General features: G+C 32.0%; 1 protein-coding gene across 1 annotated transcript in view; it reads right to left on the bottom strand.

The window, feature by feature from the left end:
• The window catches only part of LOC126970599 (guanylate cyclase 32E-like), a 74,304-nt gene extending 56,711 nt beyond the window's left edge, over window positions 1–17,593 (bottom strand). The window contains exon 1 of the mRNA XM_050816613.1: window positions 17,400–17,593. Within this exon, the coding sequence (XP_050672570.1) occupies window positions 17,400–17,429 (30 nt within the window). The 5' untranslated portion in view covers window positions 17,430–17,593. The remainder of the gene's footprint in view (window positions 1–17,399) is intronic.
• Window positions 17,594–18,643: the final 1,050 nt, after the last annotated feature.

The following is an 18,643-nucleotide window of genomic DNA, read 5'->3' as shown; positions in this document are numbered from 1 at the left end:
AATATTTAGTAAATATATATATTGTATGGCAAATATATTTATTGACTTGAACTTGAACTTGAAACGATAATAGCATCGACAGCCTAGAAGGTGTCGTTGAGATTATCGTAAAAGTGACGTTTGATTATTTGTGAAATTCGAATATTCTCTCTTATTTTCAACTAAGAGTAGGGTTAGGACCGATAATATCGAATAATGTTTCGTTCGTTCAATCATCGTTTCGACATTGATTACGGTGTAACTAAGAGTAGGATTCGACACGACTAATGCGACGATTTATCGAATATCGATTTTGGAAGTAGGCCCCCAGACTGCGTCCAATGTTTCGGTTGTACCAAATCCGATTATGTGTTTAGGCTATTACTATTAAAAGTCACAATGATTTTTCGAATTCTGTGAAGATAAGAAGATCAACTACAGTATTCCAAATATAGTATTTATTTTGTTGAAACACTAAAGATACGTTGAATACTCATAATAATTTATAATAACAACAACATAAGCAAATAAAATTGCCAATTATGTTTAAAATTACAATACATATATATTTTTAAATTATAAGTATTTTTTTTAATTCATATAGGAACCTAAAGAAAACTGAAATGGTATGTTTACTATTAAATCAAAAATTGAGACAATAAAAATTAACCAACGATAGAAATAAATTAACCTTCATTTTGAAATGGTAGGATTAATACTTTATGTACCTTCCCCTGTACCATAAGACACTTATTCTAATGTTATGTAAAATGAAACGTGCACCCAGTTATAAATTTTATAGCAATAAAATTAACATAAATAATTACCTACCCAAAAACACAAAACAGATTTAAATCAAATTATTAGAACTGAATGCTTTTAGGTCAAGCAAATGACCCTTACGCCATTGTTACAACTTTTAAATATCTGGAAAAACAATATAGACTAACAGTCCGCCTAAGATTTGATAAGAAATTAATCTTATGGTCTTAGATTAAGGGTTGGTCGCCGCTGCGCTCTAACTAGATACCGCTAGTAGTCGCAAAGTGCGGCAACTGATGCTACGCCCAAGTGGGCGAAGGCGAGCCAGTCTCGAACAAAAATGTAAATGACGTGTTTATTGCTGAAAAGAATGATTTTAAAGATTTAGGCATTATATTAGATAGTGAACTAAGATTTAACAAACATATAGATCACATTGTTCGTAAGAGTTTTAAAATGCTAGGTTTTATTTTCCGTAATACGAAAGATTTTAGAAGTATTTTACCACTTAAGATACTTTTCAACTCTGTTGTCAGATCTAATCTAGAATATAACTCAGCTGTTTGGTGCCCATATCACAAAAAATATATATCACGAATAGAATCTGTACAAAAAAAGTTTCTTTCAAAGTTAAGTTTTTTTGCAAATAAATATAGCCGTAATGATAGCTATGAGAATAGATTAAATACATTTCAAATGAGATCTCTGCGAATACGTAGAAATGCTTCACAATTGCTGTGGTTACATAAACTTTTAAACTATGATAATATGTCCTTCGCTTTTATCACAAATCGGTTTGCATGTGCCTGCCCTCAATTGTCGGCTTAGTACTTTTTCCCCAATGCACATTAAATTCCACCACAGTAATTATGGCTTAAACTCTCCTCTACTGCAGCTAATGTTACAATTATATATTTGTATTTTTAATTTAGATGAAAACACTGATATCTTCTTTACAATTTTCTTAATTTAAAAAAAAAAACAATTTTATATTGCTCTCCAAAATTTATAGATTTTAGATTTTAAAATATCACATGTATTTCGTATAGTAATGTTGTGCTTACCTTTAATTTATTACATTTAAACTATTTTATTATATTTGTTTAATACTTAGTGCATAAGTTAATTAATTGTATTTAGTTGGTAAGCCTGAATAAATAAATAAATAAAGAATGTGTGACGTTGACGTGCCACATGTTCTGTTAAACTTTGCTAATAATTGAAACTAAAATGCCGGGATGCGTAGTAAATCTATGTTAAAATAATACTACAAGAAATAAGATAGACACTGGGATCACATATAATCAGTAAGTATTTTGTTTTTTATTAATTTCAATGTAAAATAACACAAAGCGTATGTGACAAAATTTCAAAGATGCTATTGATATCAAAATGCCACGCACACAAGCATCTAATAGTTGCCGTATTAAAGAAGCTATTGTTCTTAGTAGTTCGGTTTATAGTTGGAGCGCAGCGGAGAGTATTAATCTAAGCTTATGGTCTAAATTATAATGGATACATCATCCGTCTCGCATTTAAAATGTTTAGAATAAAGCTGTGGCACACTTTCACTCACCTACTGGATTCAGGAATCGCATTCTGTGTATAATATTCATAAAAATAGTTAACGCGGGAGATATTTATACATATTGTAACAGTTTAACCGGGTTAAGTCAACGTGTGTCAGAAATAGTCTCGAGTAGTGTGCAAGTGCACTCTTGCACAGATGATTATTTCTGTTTCATGCATAGTGACTTTGCCAACTGCATGGTATTATGAATGAACCAGTTAATTTTGAATACTCTTAATAATCTATATATGAGTATACTAGCCGTTCCCGCACGCTTGGCTGGGCAAATTTTATAAGGAAATAAATTAATGGAGGAACGTTGGAATTCCAAAAATAAGTAGCCATAAACAATCTAGGATAAATTTCGCATCGAATGGTTTCGCAATTTCATGTCGATACGATCAGTGGTTTAGGCGTGAAAGAGCCTCAAACAAGGACAATTTTCCTTATATATATAGACTAGCCGTTCCCAGAATTTTAAAAGGAAGGAACGTTGGAATTCGAAAAATAAGTAGCCATAAACCATCCAGCATAACTTTCACATCGAAAGGTGGTAGTTTCATGTCGATACAATGAGTGCTTTAGGCGTGAAAGAGCCTCAAACGAGGACCATTTTCATTATATATATACAGACTAGCAGTTCCCGCCCGCTTAGCTGGGGGAATTTTTTTAAGAAAATAAATTAATGAAGGAACTTTGGAATTCGAAAAATAAGTAGCCATAAACCATCCAGCATAACTTTCACATCGAAAGGTGGTAGTTTCATGTCGATACAATGAGTGTTTTAGGCGTGAAAGAGCCTCAAACGAGGACCATTTTCATTATATATATACAGACTAGCAGTTCCCGCCCGCTTAGCTGGGAGAATTTTTTTAAGAAATTAAATTAATGAAGGAACTTTGGAATTCGAAAAATAAGTAGCCATAAACCATCCAGGTTAAATTTCGCATCGAATGGTGGGAGTTTCATGTCGATACGATCATTGGTTTAGGCGTGAAAGAGCATCAAAAAAAGACCTTTTTCATTATTTATATATAGATAAAATCCACCTATGTATTGACTCATCACAATATCTCTGGAACCACACGGCGTATAGACTTGAATTTTGGTACGAATATTCCTTTACTCGAGTAGAGGTCAGCTAATAACGGATTCTATGGAAAGCCAACTACATCCGCTCATGCTAGAAGTAACCTTTGTCATCACATAACAACGTCTGTTGGGTCAGCTAGTTAACAATATTTAATTTAAATATTATTATTTCAAATCTTTTTGTTTGCATTGTTGGTTGGCAATGTTTCTATGTAAATAAGTATTGGTGATGATATTGGTATATAGTCTTAGCCCTACCTGTTTTGGAGTTACACACACATACTGCTGAACTCCTCAATAATATTATAATCATACTGACCCAGCAAACGTTGTATTGCCGATATTAAAATCGCGATACAAAACTAACTGTTGATCGTAGATGGGTGAAAATTTGAAGTTGTATGTATTTTTTAATGATGACTCATAATCAAGCAAATTAAAAAAAAATGTCAAAAAAATTAAAAAAAAAATTGTGTGGACCACCCTTAACATTTAGGGGGATGAAAAATAGATGTTGCCCGATTCTCAGACCTACCCAATATGCACTCAAAATTTGATGAGAATCGTCAAGCCATTTCGGAGGAGTTCAATGTTTAACACCATGACACGAGAATTTTATATATTAGATTTTTTTGTCGTTTACTTGTACGCTTTAAATACATGTAACGGAATCAATCAACATTTTTACTACATTTAAGAGCGCCGACTTACTTGATAATGTGCACTCGTACGTAAAGTAATAAAAAATATCGACAGCCTAACTCTATAAGAAAAACGAGTCTTTAATTTAAACATTTTGATACTGTTTTGAGATTAAGTAACAAATAAAATAATGTACAGGTAGTATTTTCGATAGCATTTTCATTGTAGTGAAAAAAATTATTTTTGCTATAGAATGATGAGAACGAGCTCATGGAGAGTGATTTATAAAAGAAATATACTTTTAATTTAGTTGGCTAATAAAATGTGTTTTTTTTTTTTATTATTTTTGATTAATAAATTATTATATTTAAGAGGGTAATTCACGAAGGAGCAAAACAAACATCAATAGCAAAACTATTTACAAAAAAAAAATCTACTTAAAAAATATTGAATTCAGTCTCGTGCCAGATTTTGGCGAGACAACACGTCCTGAGGATGCCTCGTGTAGAGGCGAAACACGTGCCGAATTGTTTAAAGACAAATATTGGCGGAATTAACACTAAAGAAAATTCAAATCATTTGGATAATATCTACTTTATTACGTTGATACCTGAAGTATAAATAACACGGTATACCATCGAAATTAATTAATAATGCAAAATACTTCAGAGTATTGTACGTTTCTTTCGCAGCCATTTGTATTATACGTCAAAATTATTTCTCTGGACACTGCTGTCAAAGATATGGAACAGCCTTGTCAGTGGCTGGCAACGATAGGCATACAGAACCTCATTTTTAGTTTTAATTCTACGACTCAATAATATTAATAGACATCAGTATATATTATAAATGATAATATGTGCTATGAAAGGGTATTAAGCAGAGTTGAAAAATAAATAATAATTTAGAACAATAGCTAGTTAGTCTTTAGTATTTATGGTTATCTAAACATATTATCTTAATATATATCAATCCAGTTTCCTGTTCACATTGAACTCCTTAACTAATGAACGGATTTATATGGGGATTTTTTCATGAAGTGCAGTTTAGTCCAACTTGAGAGATAGGATAGTTTTTATTTCGATTTGGTACCCATAATTTTCTATGAGAGAATTTATTGCCGCACGGTTTGACAGTTCTGCTATGAAACAATTTCATTATAACAACAGGGAGCATAAATTACAAAATAATTCTTGATGATATGAAATATTATTGACATAATATTATTGAAAAACAGTTTTTTATTTACAGAACAACGTCTGTCGGGTGAGCTAGTAAATAATAAAATTGTAAGCGTGCAATGACTTTATATTAAATTAAGAAAAAAACATTGTATACATGTGCGGGACGGCACAAAAAATAATCTTAGGAATTTTGTCTGTTTGAAAGTTAATCTCAGAAACGAATTATCAGATTTTAAACGTAACATTAGTGTTTTTTTTTTTAGTAAAGAGAAACAAAAAATCTTAGATTTAGGATTAGTCTCCGCTGCGCTCCAACTAGATACCTAACAACAATAGCTTTTTTCTTACGGCAACTATTAGAGTATACTTGTGTGCGTTGCATCTTGACACTCAATGGCATCTTTCAAATTTTGTAACTTACGCTTCGTGTTATTTTACATTGAAATTAATAAAATACAAAATAATTACTTGTGATATGTGATCCCAGTGTCTTTGTTATTTCTAGTAGTATTACTTTTACACAGTCTTACTACGTAACCCAGCATTTTAGTTTTAATTATGAGCAAAGTTCAACAGAACATGTGGCACGTGAACGTCTAGTTGGAGTGCAGCGGAGACCAATCCTTAAGATAAGCAAAAAAATTGACGTGACAATAAAGCCGCAGGTGATAATACTATAAATTCATTGAAAATTATATAAAATGATCTTTACCGAAGGTTATCGTAAACAAGGATTAAATTTTCCTTGTTTTTGAGAGTTGTTCTGTATTACAATAATCGAAGAGGTCGTTAAGAATTATCGCGATAGATAGTGAGACGTCGATGGCATTGACATACTTGTTACGTCACTACGTCAATGCACTGTATTGAACACTCGACGTAATTATATTATACTCTGTGGTCTGTACGACGACGCAAACTTATTTACCAAAACCTTATGAGTATCTACTAATACCATTTCATTATCAAATCTTTTTAACTGACTTCAAAAAAGGAGTTGGTTCTCAATTTGTCGGTTTTTTTTTATGTTTGTTACCTCAAAACTTTCGACTGGGTGAACCGATTTGGATAATTATTTTTTTTATTTGAAAGCCGGTGCTTCCCGTGTGGTCCCATTAATTTAGTCCAGATCTGACAATGGCATCCATGAGAAAACCATAAAAGTCTTAAATTTACTTTACATACGTAAACCTAGCTTGGATGACACCGATTCCAAAAATAACAATAATCGTAACTAGAATTAGATTAATTAATTAGATTTTATTAAAATACGCAATTATTTTTATACTTTTCAGTGCATATTATATCTATTGTTTTGGAATAGTGTTTTTGATGATTCGGTTGTTTTTTTGTTAAAAATTTTTATTTTATTATAATATACAATATAAAAAAGATCAAAGAATGTATTCCAATATTAATCTTAATTATAAATAAATAAAATTTAAGGGTATCTAGATTTATTTGTAATCTATCTATAAGTATATATAAAATGAATTGCTGTTCGTTAGTCTCGCTAAAACTCGAGAACGGCTGGACCGATTTGGCAAATTTAGGTCTTGAATTATTTGTAGAAGTCCAGAGGAGGTTTAAAAGGTGAATAAGTAGGAAAATGCTGCTAAGTTAAATAAAAACAACAAATTTGTTGTTTTTTATTTCAAAATGTTTTTCCTTTGATGTGTCCATACATAATTTCTATGAGAGAATTTATTGACGCACGGTTTGATAGTTCTGCTGTGAAACAATTTTATTACGACAGCAGGGTGCATATTTTACGAAGTAATTCTTGATGTTATCTTATATCTTTAAACGAGCAATTCTTATATATATGTATATATATAATCTGAATCTCCGAAACGGCTCCAACGATTTTTATAAAATTTTGTATACAGGGGATTTCAGGGGCGATAAATCGATCTAGCTAGGTTTCAACTTCAAAAAAATGTGCTTTTATCTGTGTTTTAATGAGAAACAGCTGCAATAACATTAGAATACAAAGGTAAATTTCGCCAATATACACAAGACTAATAGCTCAGATGGGAAATTGGGTGATCCGGAAAGTAGAAGGCCCCGGTTCGAATCCAGAAGTCCTATTTGTTTTTTTTGTTCAAGTTTTGTACATTCTTAAAAATCCGAGCAAGGCTCGGTCGTGCGGATATTGATATATTATTGAAAAATTCATATAAAAACATTATTTCATTTATTATATACAGAACAACGTCTGTCGGGTCAGCTAGTGTAAAATAAAAGCTTCTTACTAAATTTGTAAATAAATGTTTTCACAGCCGTTCCGTCAGTTTAAAATTCTTCTGAATTTATTACTTCCGGCTAATATGCAAAACGGCTTATCAGATTTCACCGGGATTATCAATGGCTAATAACTCATGTTATAAAAGGTTATCAGGTTGTTTTATTTATAAAAACGAGTAAAGGTTTCGAAAGAAAAGTAAAAAGGGTCACATTATAAGCAAAATCTGAATGCCACGCAAATAATATTCGCGGGTTATTGTGGTGTAATCTATAGACATGATGTACCTAAGTGAAAGACCACAGAGTATTTCTGGCTACAAGATGTCATTTTTTTTATTAAAATAAGGGACGAGACGAGCAGGACGTTCAGCTGATTGATACGCCCTGCCCATTACAATGCAGTGCCGCTCAGGATTATTGAAAAACACCCAAAAATTCTGAGCGGCACTACAACAGCGCTCGTCACCTTGAGACATAAGTTGCCAAGTCTCATTTGCCCAGTCATTTCACTAGCTACGGCGCCCTTCAGTTTGAAACTCAATAACATATTACTTCTTTACGGCAGAAATAGGCTCAGTTGTGGTACCCATTATCTAACCTGCATCCTAAACTATAATCAAAACAGGAGGTTATTGTCTATCTATTGTCGATCTAAATAGTATAATAACACCCAAACGATTAAAAGTTATAACTTCTATTAAACTAATATCAAGGAATATTTTAATTGTGAAACTTTGTATGTTTGGATTTCTGTTACTCAATCATGCCAAGATGGCTGAATCGGTCTCATTTAATTTTGACACACAAATTATTTACTGGATTTACACATACGATGTTTTATTAATGTGAACGCGGCCGAAGTCAACTGAATTCAAGAAATTTTAACCCGTTGTCAGGGATAGCGTGAAACAAAGTCGCGGGCAATAGCTTGTATTTGTGTAATTATCAGGCATTAGTCGAACGGGTTCTAGCACAATATACTATTTTTATGACATAATAATTAATAATACTGCTATACAGGGTGCTACAAAACTACCCGTAAAGCCGAAAAGAGGTTAAATGGGGCCTTATAACGAGTCCATTCAGAATATTTCAGAACCGCAGTAACGCTGTATAACATACCCCAAAAAATATATTATTATTTTCACTGATGTGTAAACCCTATTTCAGTAAAATTAAAGAGTAAACTATGCAGAATTTACCAAAATTTCTACCTAAATCGCGGAACGATATAGACAATTATTAGGTAAAATAGGTACACATCCCTTTCTGTTTATTAATCTGGTTCCCTGACATAACAACTTACTGGGGTTGACAAAATTTTTCGCTTTTATACTTAACTAGCTGACCCAGCAAACGTTCTATTGCCGATATTAAAATCGCGATACAAAAGTAACTGTTGATCGTAGATGGATGAAAATTGAAGTTGTTTGTATTTTTAATGCTGACTCATAATCAAACAAAAAATGTCAATAAAATTAAAAAAAAATACTGGCGAGGACCACCCTTAACATTTAGGCGGATGAAAAATAGATGTTGTCCGATTCTCAAACCTACCCAATATGCACTCAAAATTTCATGAGAATCGGTCGAGCCGTTTTGAAGGAGTTTAACTACAAACACCGCGACATGAGAATTTTATATATTAGATTATATTTTTACGGGGTATTTTGTAACACGTTGTATAGACATAAAAAACTTGTGAAATTCAATTTCGCGATGAAAACAAAAACAAGAAAGAAGACAGCTAAGTGTGTTTCACTTAAGCGTAGCGCGTACCTTAAAGCGCGTGCGTAAAAAAAGCTCGAACACTTCCTTAAAGGCCGGCAACGCTCCTGTGGTTTCTCTGATATTGCAAGAGAATGTGGGCGGCGGTGATCACTTAACACCAGGTGACCCGTACGCTCGCTTGTCTTTTTCATAAAAAACCGTAAACGTCACTTTCTGTCAAAATGCATCCCAATTAAGACGCTTTCGAGTCATGCGGTGCGCGACATAACAATAACTACTTCTTTTTAACATATTAGATAGTAATTTGAATAAGGGACTCATTGAATCACCTTGGTACTAAATAAAATCTTCTATTAATATCAATAATGAGACATTTGTATTCGTTAGACGTTGAGCCCGTATGCGTTAGAAGGATTGAACCTGCATGATAAAACTACAATACCTCTGTTCCCAGTGCGCCCGCACAACCTTCTGTATCGCAGTGGTGCCTGATACATATTAATGTCAAATTTATCTGATGAAAGTGTTTTTTTTTTATAAGGTACCACATTATATCGGTTACATAACAGTTTCTTAAATTATTCTGGTACGGGTAATATTTACGGCGTGTACAGCACTAATAATCTATATATTATACAGCACTATAATAAATAAATTGGGGTGTTTGTTTGTAATATTGAAATAACCGTTTTTTACGGTATATAAACCAAAATAACATATTTGTCTGTCTGACTGTTTGTTCCGGTTAATCTCTAAAATGGCTGGAGCGATTTTGACGGGACTTTTTTTGGCAGGTAGCTGATGTAATAAGGAGTAACTTAGGCTACGTTTATTTCAGAAAAATTCTTATATTTGTGAAAAATAAAGTAATGTTGCAATGTCCAAGAAACGGTCTAACTGTAAAAATAATTTATATCGCAAAACAACGTTTGCCGGGTCAGCTAGCCTACAATATGGATCACTGATTCTAAAGATATACCTATTCATGCGGTCTTACAAATAAACTAAGAATAAAGTTAAACCTGAGAATAAACCAAGCTAATGCAAAATATTGACTATATCGCTGACTAAACTGTCAATACAATTATAATGATAGTTTTCCGAATGTTAGGCAGCCTTGCAAATAAACAAAAAAGCGCGTACACCTTCCTTAAAGGCCAGCAACGCTCCAGCGATTCCTCTGGTGTTGCAAGAGAATGTGGGCGGCGGTGATCACTTAACACCAGGTAACCCGTACGCTCGTTTGTTCTCCTTTTTCCATAAAAAAAATAAACGCGGCAAAATCTATTTTTAAACATTTTTCATACTCTTTGTTTATTCTCAGGTATAAGTTTATACCAAGTTTATTTGTAAGACCGTTATAGTCTGATTTCTATAAATTTTTAACTTTGTTATAAAGACTCTTATTCACTTTCTCTTGCTTGAAACAAAGGAATGATGAAAGATGTCTAGAGTTGGTTCTGTGAGCGAGTGTAACTAATTAAAATGTCTCACAATGCTGACAATAAAATCTTGGGCCAGTACTTTTATGGACGAGTGTTTTTTATGCAGTATCTAGGCTATTATCTTCTATTTAATACCTAAAATTAATTATTTCTGTGCATGCTGTGTTTATTTGCAAGTAATTACTACATTTAGTCCCTAGTTTTTAGTTTTACTTTTTATATTTGTGTGTATTATTGTGATTGTAAATAAACCAAATACATAAAAAAATAAAATACCTGTGGAACTGCTGTACAAATATTGTGATATTATGGTTTTGTCATATAAAGGGGATGAACGTAAATTATCAGCGCTATGAACAAGATGATATATTTGCGGATATAAATAGAGTCTACAATTGTATAAGGATTTGATAATTCTTGCTTATTTTTTCCAATATCCGTCTAATCCTACAATAACTAAATCATGTTCTCATTAGTGGACATATAATTGAGTAAATAGGGTAAACCACCCATATTTTGGCCAGTCTAAAGTTATTCGCAATTTTTAAAAATAAGTGTTCTCCCATGATGACGAAAGTCTGACGACTGTTCTTTTTAAAAACAGGTCGTTATTACATAATATCGTTGCTTTTCTATTAGAAGAATATAAAACAAATGAAAGTTACAAATCAATATGAATACTTGATATTGTAGTGAGTTTGTATTGTGGTGAGTTTATATTTTTAAAGGTATTTTTAATAGTCATATGAGGTATCTACCAGTGGGAGGCTCCTTTGCACAGGATGCCGGCTAGATTATGGGTACGACAACGGCGCCTATTTCTGCCGTGAAGCAGTAATGTGTAAACATTACTGTGTTTCGGTCTGAAGGGCGCCATGAAATTGCTGGGCAAATGAGACTTAACAACTTATGTCTCAAGGCGACGAGCGCAGTTGTAGTGCTGCTCAGATTTTTGGGTTTTTCAAGAATCCTGAGTGGCACTGCATTGTAATGGGCAGGGTGTATCATATAACATCGTCCGGCTCGTCTCGTCCCTTCTTTTCATAAAAAAGGTACCATATTATTTCATCGCTATTTGATTATAAATTATTGCACACAATTTTTATCAAGTTTCATCGAAATGTCCCAAATATAAATTTTATTGAGGTTTCAACAAAAGGATAAGGGAGGAAATTCATGAATATTCCTTTTATTGCCTTAGTGCTTACAATGAGCTTATGCAGGTTTTGCAAACATTTTTCTTAAAATAAAAATATTTGGGTGGTTTACCCCAAAACAACAGTCTATCTATTTATGCTAATATCTTATGTCCCAAAGTGACGAGCAATTGCAACTGAAAATTTTGGATTTAATCAAAAATCCAGAGCTGCTCTGCATTGTAATGATGGATGTATGACTTACCAACAGATGGATGTCGTGTCTCGTCACTCTTTGTCATAAAACAAAAATTGAGACAAATATATAGCTTTACTAAATTTAGAAGAGAGACACTTGGCCCGGTAGACAATGAGGCGCGGCCATAATGAAAAGTTTTTACTCGTCACAATAGAGTTACTAGAAACCCAAGCGCTGGCAGCTATTTCGGCAGACGGCCTAGCTATCCGACACGGAAATGATGCCAATAATCTTATTACACTTCCACCTTCTGATACTTTCAAATATATATATTTGAGCACTTGTTAAAGGAATGTGTCCGATTTCAGTCTAGTAGAGACAAAATTGTAGGACTTATGGGTTTGAACAGATTTGATACGGGCATGTTTGTAAATATACTTGCCCGCCCTACATCTAAGGATGCCATAAGTCTGTTTGAATCCATAAGTCTTATTGTTTGAACACTATAGATATAATTTGCTTTTGGTTTTATTAACTTTTTTTTTAGTTTGTTAAGTTAAGAATTTTGTATTTCTTTTGTCTTTTTAACGTACTTAGATTATAATGGGGCTAGTTTATATATATATATATATATATATATATACTAGCTGATGCCGCTTCGTCCGCGAATATAGGGTTTTTAAGAATAATAAGCAAGTTTGGAATCGAAGATTATCCCATGTCTTATTCCAGTTCCGGTTCCCGTTTTCGCTCCCATCCCTAAAATTTTATATGAATCTTATTTCGAGGAAGATTGCTATGTCAAGCTAAACCTATTGGTATAGTAATAGCTCATCGACGTGAATTATAGTTTGTCACAAAATCCGACGGAACCATGGATTTTTCCGGGATAAAATGGACGTAGCTCCTGAAAAACGTTCCAAGCCACAAACACCATTTTAAGAAATTTGTGTTTAAAGTTTAATAAATATTTGTTTGGGCTACTAAGTCATGATGTCATTTAAAGAGTGACAGTAGGGCTGCCATTTTTTGTCAGTCCGTTAATATGAATCACGTGACCAGTTTTGTGTTCTTAACTCAAAATTTCGACATGATTGTGGTTCGGAACGTTTTTCTGGGATTACGTCCAAATGTAGCCTATGTCCTTTCCCAAGCTCTAATCTATCGCTGTACCAAATCTCATCAAAAATCAGGTTCAGTAGCTCCGGCGTAAAAGCGTAACAAACAAACTTACATTAACATTTATAATATTGGTATGGATATAATTATTGGTTGAAAATTGATATTTAGTAACTAGAAAGTACCACTAGCTAAATAGACTTATTATCACCATTGTATCAAGTAAGTAAGCATTATAGAGGCAATAAACAAAAAAAAGTGTGTATGTACTTATGTATGCACGCAAGAAGTTATACTTATTTGGCCTAACAAAGCAAATATCATTAAAATAATTTATTCCTTGAGATATTCTGCATTTGTAGAAAGAACAATATTGTAAAATCTTGCAACGATGGCTTTGACAATTAATTATTAAATAACGAATACGACTGTACGGGCTTGAACCCTTTGCCTGTCCTAATAATGGACGAAGTATACCAAAAAAAGTAACGAATGTCGCAAACGTCAGAGAATTGTAGGAACCAACTTCACCCTGTTACTTTTCTGTTACAGTGATGCGCGCGCATCTTAAACTTTCACTCTTATAATTTTTTCATAACGCGCCTAAAGGACAATGATATTATAGTATTAAAACAAGTATAACTTCAAAAAATATTTTTAAAATACCATCCAGCCAAATAAATTATACCCATACAGGATCAGATTTAAGTACAACGGAACTTAGTAATTGGCTTATCGCCGTATCGACATACGGTTGTTCGAGTCACGAGGCTTTATTTATCAGTTTTTGATTCTGAATACATATAGTCTGTAAATTTCTTATTACGGTACCACAAATATTTATTTATTTAAGATAACATACAGAAACTACAACATACATTCCACTATAATTACAACATACTTAAAAAAAAGATTATTGCGTTTCTACTTACAGGCAATCGGACATGCATGAAAAATAATTTTATGACGTTGTTTGTCGGCTATAAAGTAATAAATTATAATATACATATGTATATCTAAAACATATTGGAATTAAACTATTATTTTAAAAATTATAAGGCCTACCCTTAAATTCATAATATCAATATAATTCATGTATTTTATAATTTCAGTAAAATAGGAATGGATATGAAAATCTGTATTTTCCATAGGCAATATAGACCAATTATGAAGTGTGGCTACTTGTAATTTTGAGGATTAGCGTTTTTTTTTTTAAATTCGATACCAGAGTGTCTTTGTGCCAAAGATCGAGGCGAATTCCAATGAATCGAGTGTTCCTGGTATTAGCATAACGATTATCATTTATCATATAAAAAAGTCGATTATTGTTTGCTTAAAATTATCACCATTTTAAGACTGAAAAAGCAAAAATAAATATTAATTAAATAAAACCGGATTTCATATAAACCAGATTATAAATTATAAATCAGTAGAAAATAATTTTTATTGGTGTTTTGTTGTAAAAAGCCTGCGGTGTTGTATAAGTTCTTTTCAAAATTACTTTATTTTCACCAATGTTTTTAACAAGTGACATCAAGCACCTCGCACATTTTCTTACAACAAAATACCATTTTTTGTTAGTAATTAATAATAATTTAAAATAAGTTTAATGAATTAACTAATTTTAAATTATTGAAAATTATTTTGTAAGGTTTTGTTTGTTGATTCTAAGCCTGTTTTTATGCTTTTTCTACGATTATTTGCCTTACGTAGGTATATCGTGACTACCTACTTGTTGTACTCTTCTTAAATTATTTATACGACTGTAACAGCTGTGAAAACGTCGAAAAATATAGAATTTAGAACTAACCTCTATTTTGAGCAATTTACTCACACTAAACTAATATTCCTGGCATGATTTTATCGGTAGTCTAACAGCAAGGGACTCTATGTACTTAGAAGTATAAATTATCTAAAGTACACATAGGTATATATTTTTTGTTGATAGTTATTTCTGCTCGCGTTTGAAAACATGAAACTAAGCAATAAGTATCCATCGTGTGTTTCAAATATCCTTCGTTGTACATTTATGTTTTAATAATGATTTAAATTACACGACTCTATCTATGTGAAAAATGGTTTAATTTATCAAGTGTAATTTAAACCGAGACACATACTTCAGAATAGTGCTAAATAATTGTGGCTAAGCAATTTCTTTGTTGGGTGTAAAATTTTAATGTGCGAATCATTATTTACTATTTATCATACTTTATTCATAATAATAATAGTAGTAGCTATTGGCTAAAAACTTGCCAATGAGATACAAATTAAATATAAATTAGTGTTTAAAAAATCTTTGTTCATTTTTAACTTTTTACGGTGTTTCACCGAGATTGAAATATTCGTCAAAATATATGGGAATTGATGTCTTAAACTATAACTATTATTCCATGATGATCGCGTACCTTTTTTTATGAAAATAAGGGACGAGACGAGCAGGATGTTCAGCTGATGGTAATTGATACGCCCTGTCCATTACAATGCAGTGCCGCTCAGGATTCTTGAAAAACCCCAAAAATTCAGAGCGGCACTACAACTGCGCTCGTCACCTTGAGACATAACAGTCATGTTAAGTCTCATTTGCCCAGTAATTTCACTAGCTACGGCGCCCATCACACCGAAACACAATAATGCTTACACATTACTGCTTCACGGCAGAAATAGGCGCCGTTGCGGTAACCAAAATCTAGCCAGCATCCTGTGCAAAGGAGCCTCCCACTGGTACCTATAATTCAAGTGTAGGTTATGCGTAAAGATTTTGTATAATTTTATATGATGAAATCGAAAATAGAAAAGGTTATGTTAAATTATATACTTAGATAACATCATATTATGTAAAATGGCATATATACATATTATTATCTCTCCAATTTGATAAGTAAATTTAACAAAACTTATTTATATTTCTTTTATATTGATATAAAGCTTGTAATGAATATTACCTATCATATAGCCCAGTGGATAGTGACCGTGTCTACTAAGCTAGAGGTCTCAGGTTCGAATCCCGGATGGTGCAAACATTTATATGTTGAATTTGGGTTGAAATGAATGAATGTAATAGTATATTGTAGGTATTTAATATACTGTTATTTCGTAGTATGTTATGCCAATGCAATGCCTAGTTTGGGGCAAATAGTTTGTGTAAAAGTGTGTAAATTATTATTATTAATAATATTATTATATACCTACTGTAGATCATACTATAAGTTTCTGGTTTCTCAAAACCACATAGTTATAATGTTTATGATATATATAGGGTGTCCCAAAGTTATGGGACATGAAGGGAAAGTACCTTAAATATCGAAGATCGGCTATTTTACTAAAAATATCCACTTAATTGACTACTTTCTTTTAAAATACTATGTTACTTAAGAAGAGTTATTAGATTTTGGCCATTCTTTCGATTGGCATCATAAGAGTAGGGGTGTTTTTTTTTTACATTTAAGTCGGTTCGATTCCCAGACGAGACAAGCAATTTTTAGAAAATCTTGAATGCAGAATTACTAACTTTTAAAAATAACATAAAGTCTTCTTTCATTTCAGTAAAATAGCCTATCTTCGATATTTAAGGTACTTTCCCTTCATGTCCCATAACTTTGGGACACCCTATATTGTTTTTCAAAGTATTATATTATATTCGTTCACTATTTAAATATCTTTATTTATTTACGGTGTGTCATAAATCCCCATTGATGCATCTACTGTACTCAATAACTCTTTTTTTATTATCATGTCATCTTTTAAATACCTACTAATTGACGACCTGTATAACCGAGTGGTTAGCGATCCTATCTACAAAGCTAGAGGTCCCGGGTTCGAATCCCGGTAGGTGCAAGCATTTATATGATGAATATAGATGTTTGTTTCCGAGTCATGGATGTTTAAATGTATTTATGTATGTTTTATATGAATTTATGTATGTTTAAGTAAGTATATTGTATTAAATATATCATTGTCTTTTAACCCATGACACAGGCTATAGATGCTTAACTTGGGGCAAGATAATCTGTGTAAAAAGTGTATCAATATTATTATTATTATTATTATTACTAATACGCCCCAAAACAAAAACCCAAAATATGTTTATATATGTTTTTGTAAGTCAAAAATAAAATAAAAAACTTTAAAATTCCTAACAGCTGTTAATAATAAGGACTCAATTAACACTATAATTGTGTAGTTATTAAACTTAGAATTTTTATACAAAAAGGTTTATCATAATATAATTTAATTTAGTTAAATTATTTATATCCAAATAATTACAGTACATTTTTATATGAAAAATAATCATACCATATATGCGGTGCAGTTGTTAAATCTCATTTTATCAAATTCATTTATTATTCACTTCACAAAATGTAAAACATTTAATTTCACTCGGCACATTTCAAGAGTTCTATAACTTTAAGAGTTTGTGTATGTTTTCCCGCGTCACATTTTACGCACTGCACGATCTTTGTATCGAGGGCTCTACACTGTGAGACATCTCAGCTTTGACTAACGCGGTAACAACTTTTCGCATGCAGGCTTTATAACGTTGGCGTTCTCAGCCATACTACAATATACATACCACCACATACTACATAAAATCCGTCCATAACACACTTAACCTTTCAATAACTAATCCAAAGAGTTGTGACGTTCGGACTTTCTCAATAGACATTTAGAGTTATAACAAGAAATAATGAACCTCTTCAGTGTAAAAAAATATAATAATTTTAACAAGATTTAAAAAAACAAATCATTTCGATATTGGTTGAGCTTTGCTATTAAATTTAAAAAAATGTCTTTATTTTCGTTTATAATAAGATGGCTTTTTCCAGCAAAAAGGAATAGAGATAGACATTTCTGGATACCAATAACTAAGGATAGAGACATTTAGGCTTTTTTGGGGAAGGCCATCACCCAATCAGGGGTTCTTGTAGAATAGTAAAAAAATAACGGGTTGCACTCCGGGAGTGCCGGCAGAAGTTATAACTTGAACTGGTTAGTGAAAAATTTCGCACGAATTGCTTTTTTTATTAGCATAAAAGTACTATCATTTATGTGGTTAAATAAAAAATTCATTTAAAAAATTAACACTTATAGAACATTAAACATTTAACACTTCAGAACTATTACAATTATTTTAAAATAAAAAGTCTATCTCTCAGAAAAATCACTTTCATTCAGAATTTTCGATCAGGTCACGTGTCCTGACGCGAGTTTAACATTTTATACCCATCCCAAGCTTAGACTTCAATGAAAAATTACCAACTAACAAAAACTAGGCAAATAATAACAATTAGAAAATAAAAGTAAATAAAACAATATAATATAACCTTTATAAAAAAACTAACTGAATAAAAACCTGTTTAAACTTAAGTTAAATCTTCTGTTATTAAAAACTACAGGAAATAAAATTTCTTCTATATTTCAGTTTTATTTATTTACTAAGACAATCTTTTCTGTTTTATATGTCAGCCACAAACATATATAAATTAGCATAGTTAGGCACAATCGGTCAAGGCAAACGTGTACAGTACAGTATGTACAGT

This window comes from Leptidea sinapis, chromosome 21, assembly GCF_905404315.1.
Source record: "Leptidea sinapis chromosome 21, ilLepSina1.1, whole genome shotgun sequence".
In the NCBI taxonomy this organism is placed as follows: domain Eukaryota; kingdom Metazoa; phylum Arthropoda; class Insecta; order Lepidoptera; family Pieridae; genus Leptidea; species Leptidea sinapis.
The sequence above is the reverse complement of the archived record's forward strand: the minus strand, read 5'-3'. Positions and strand labels throughout refer to the sequence as shown.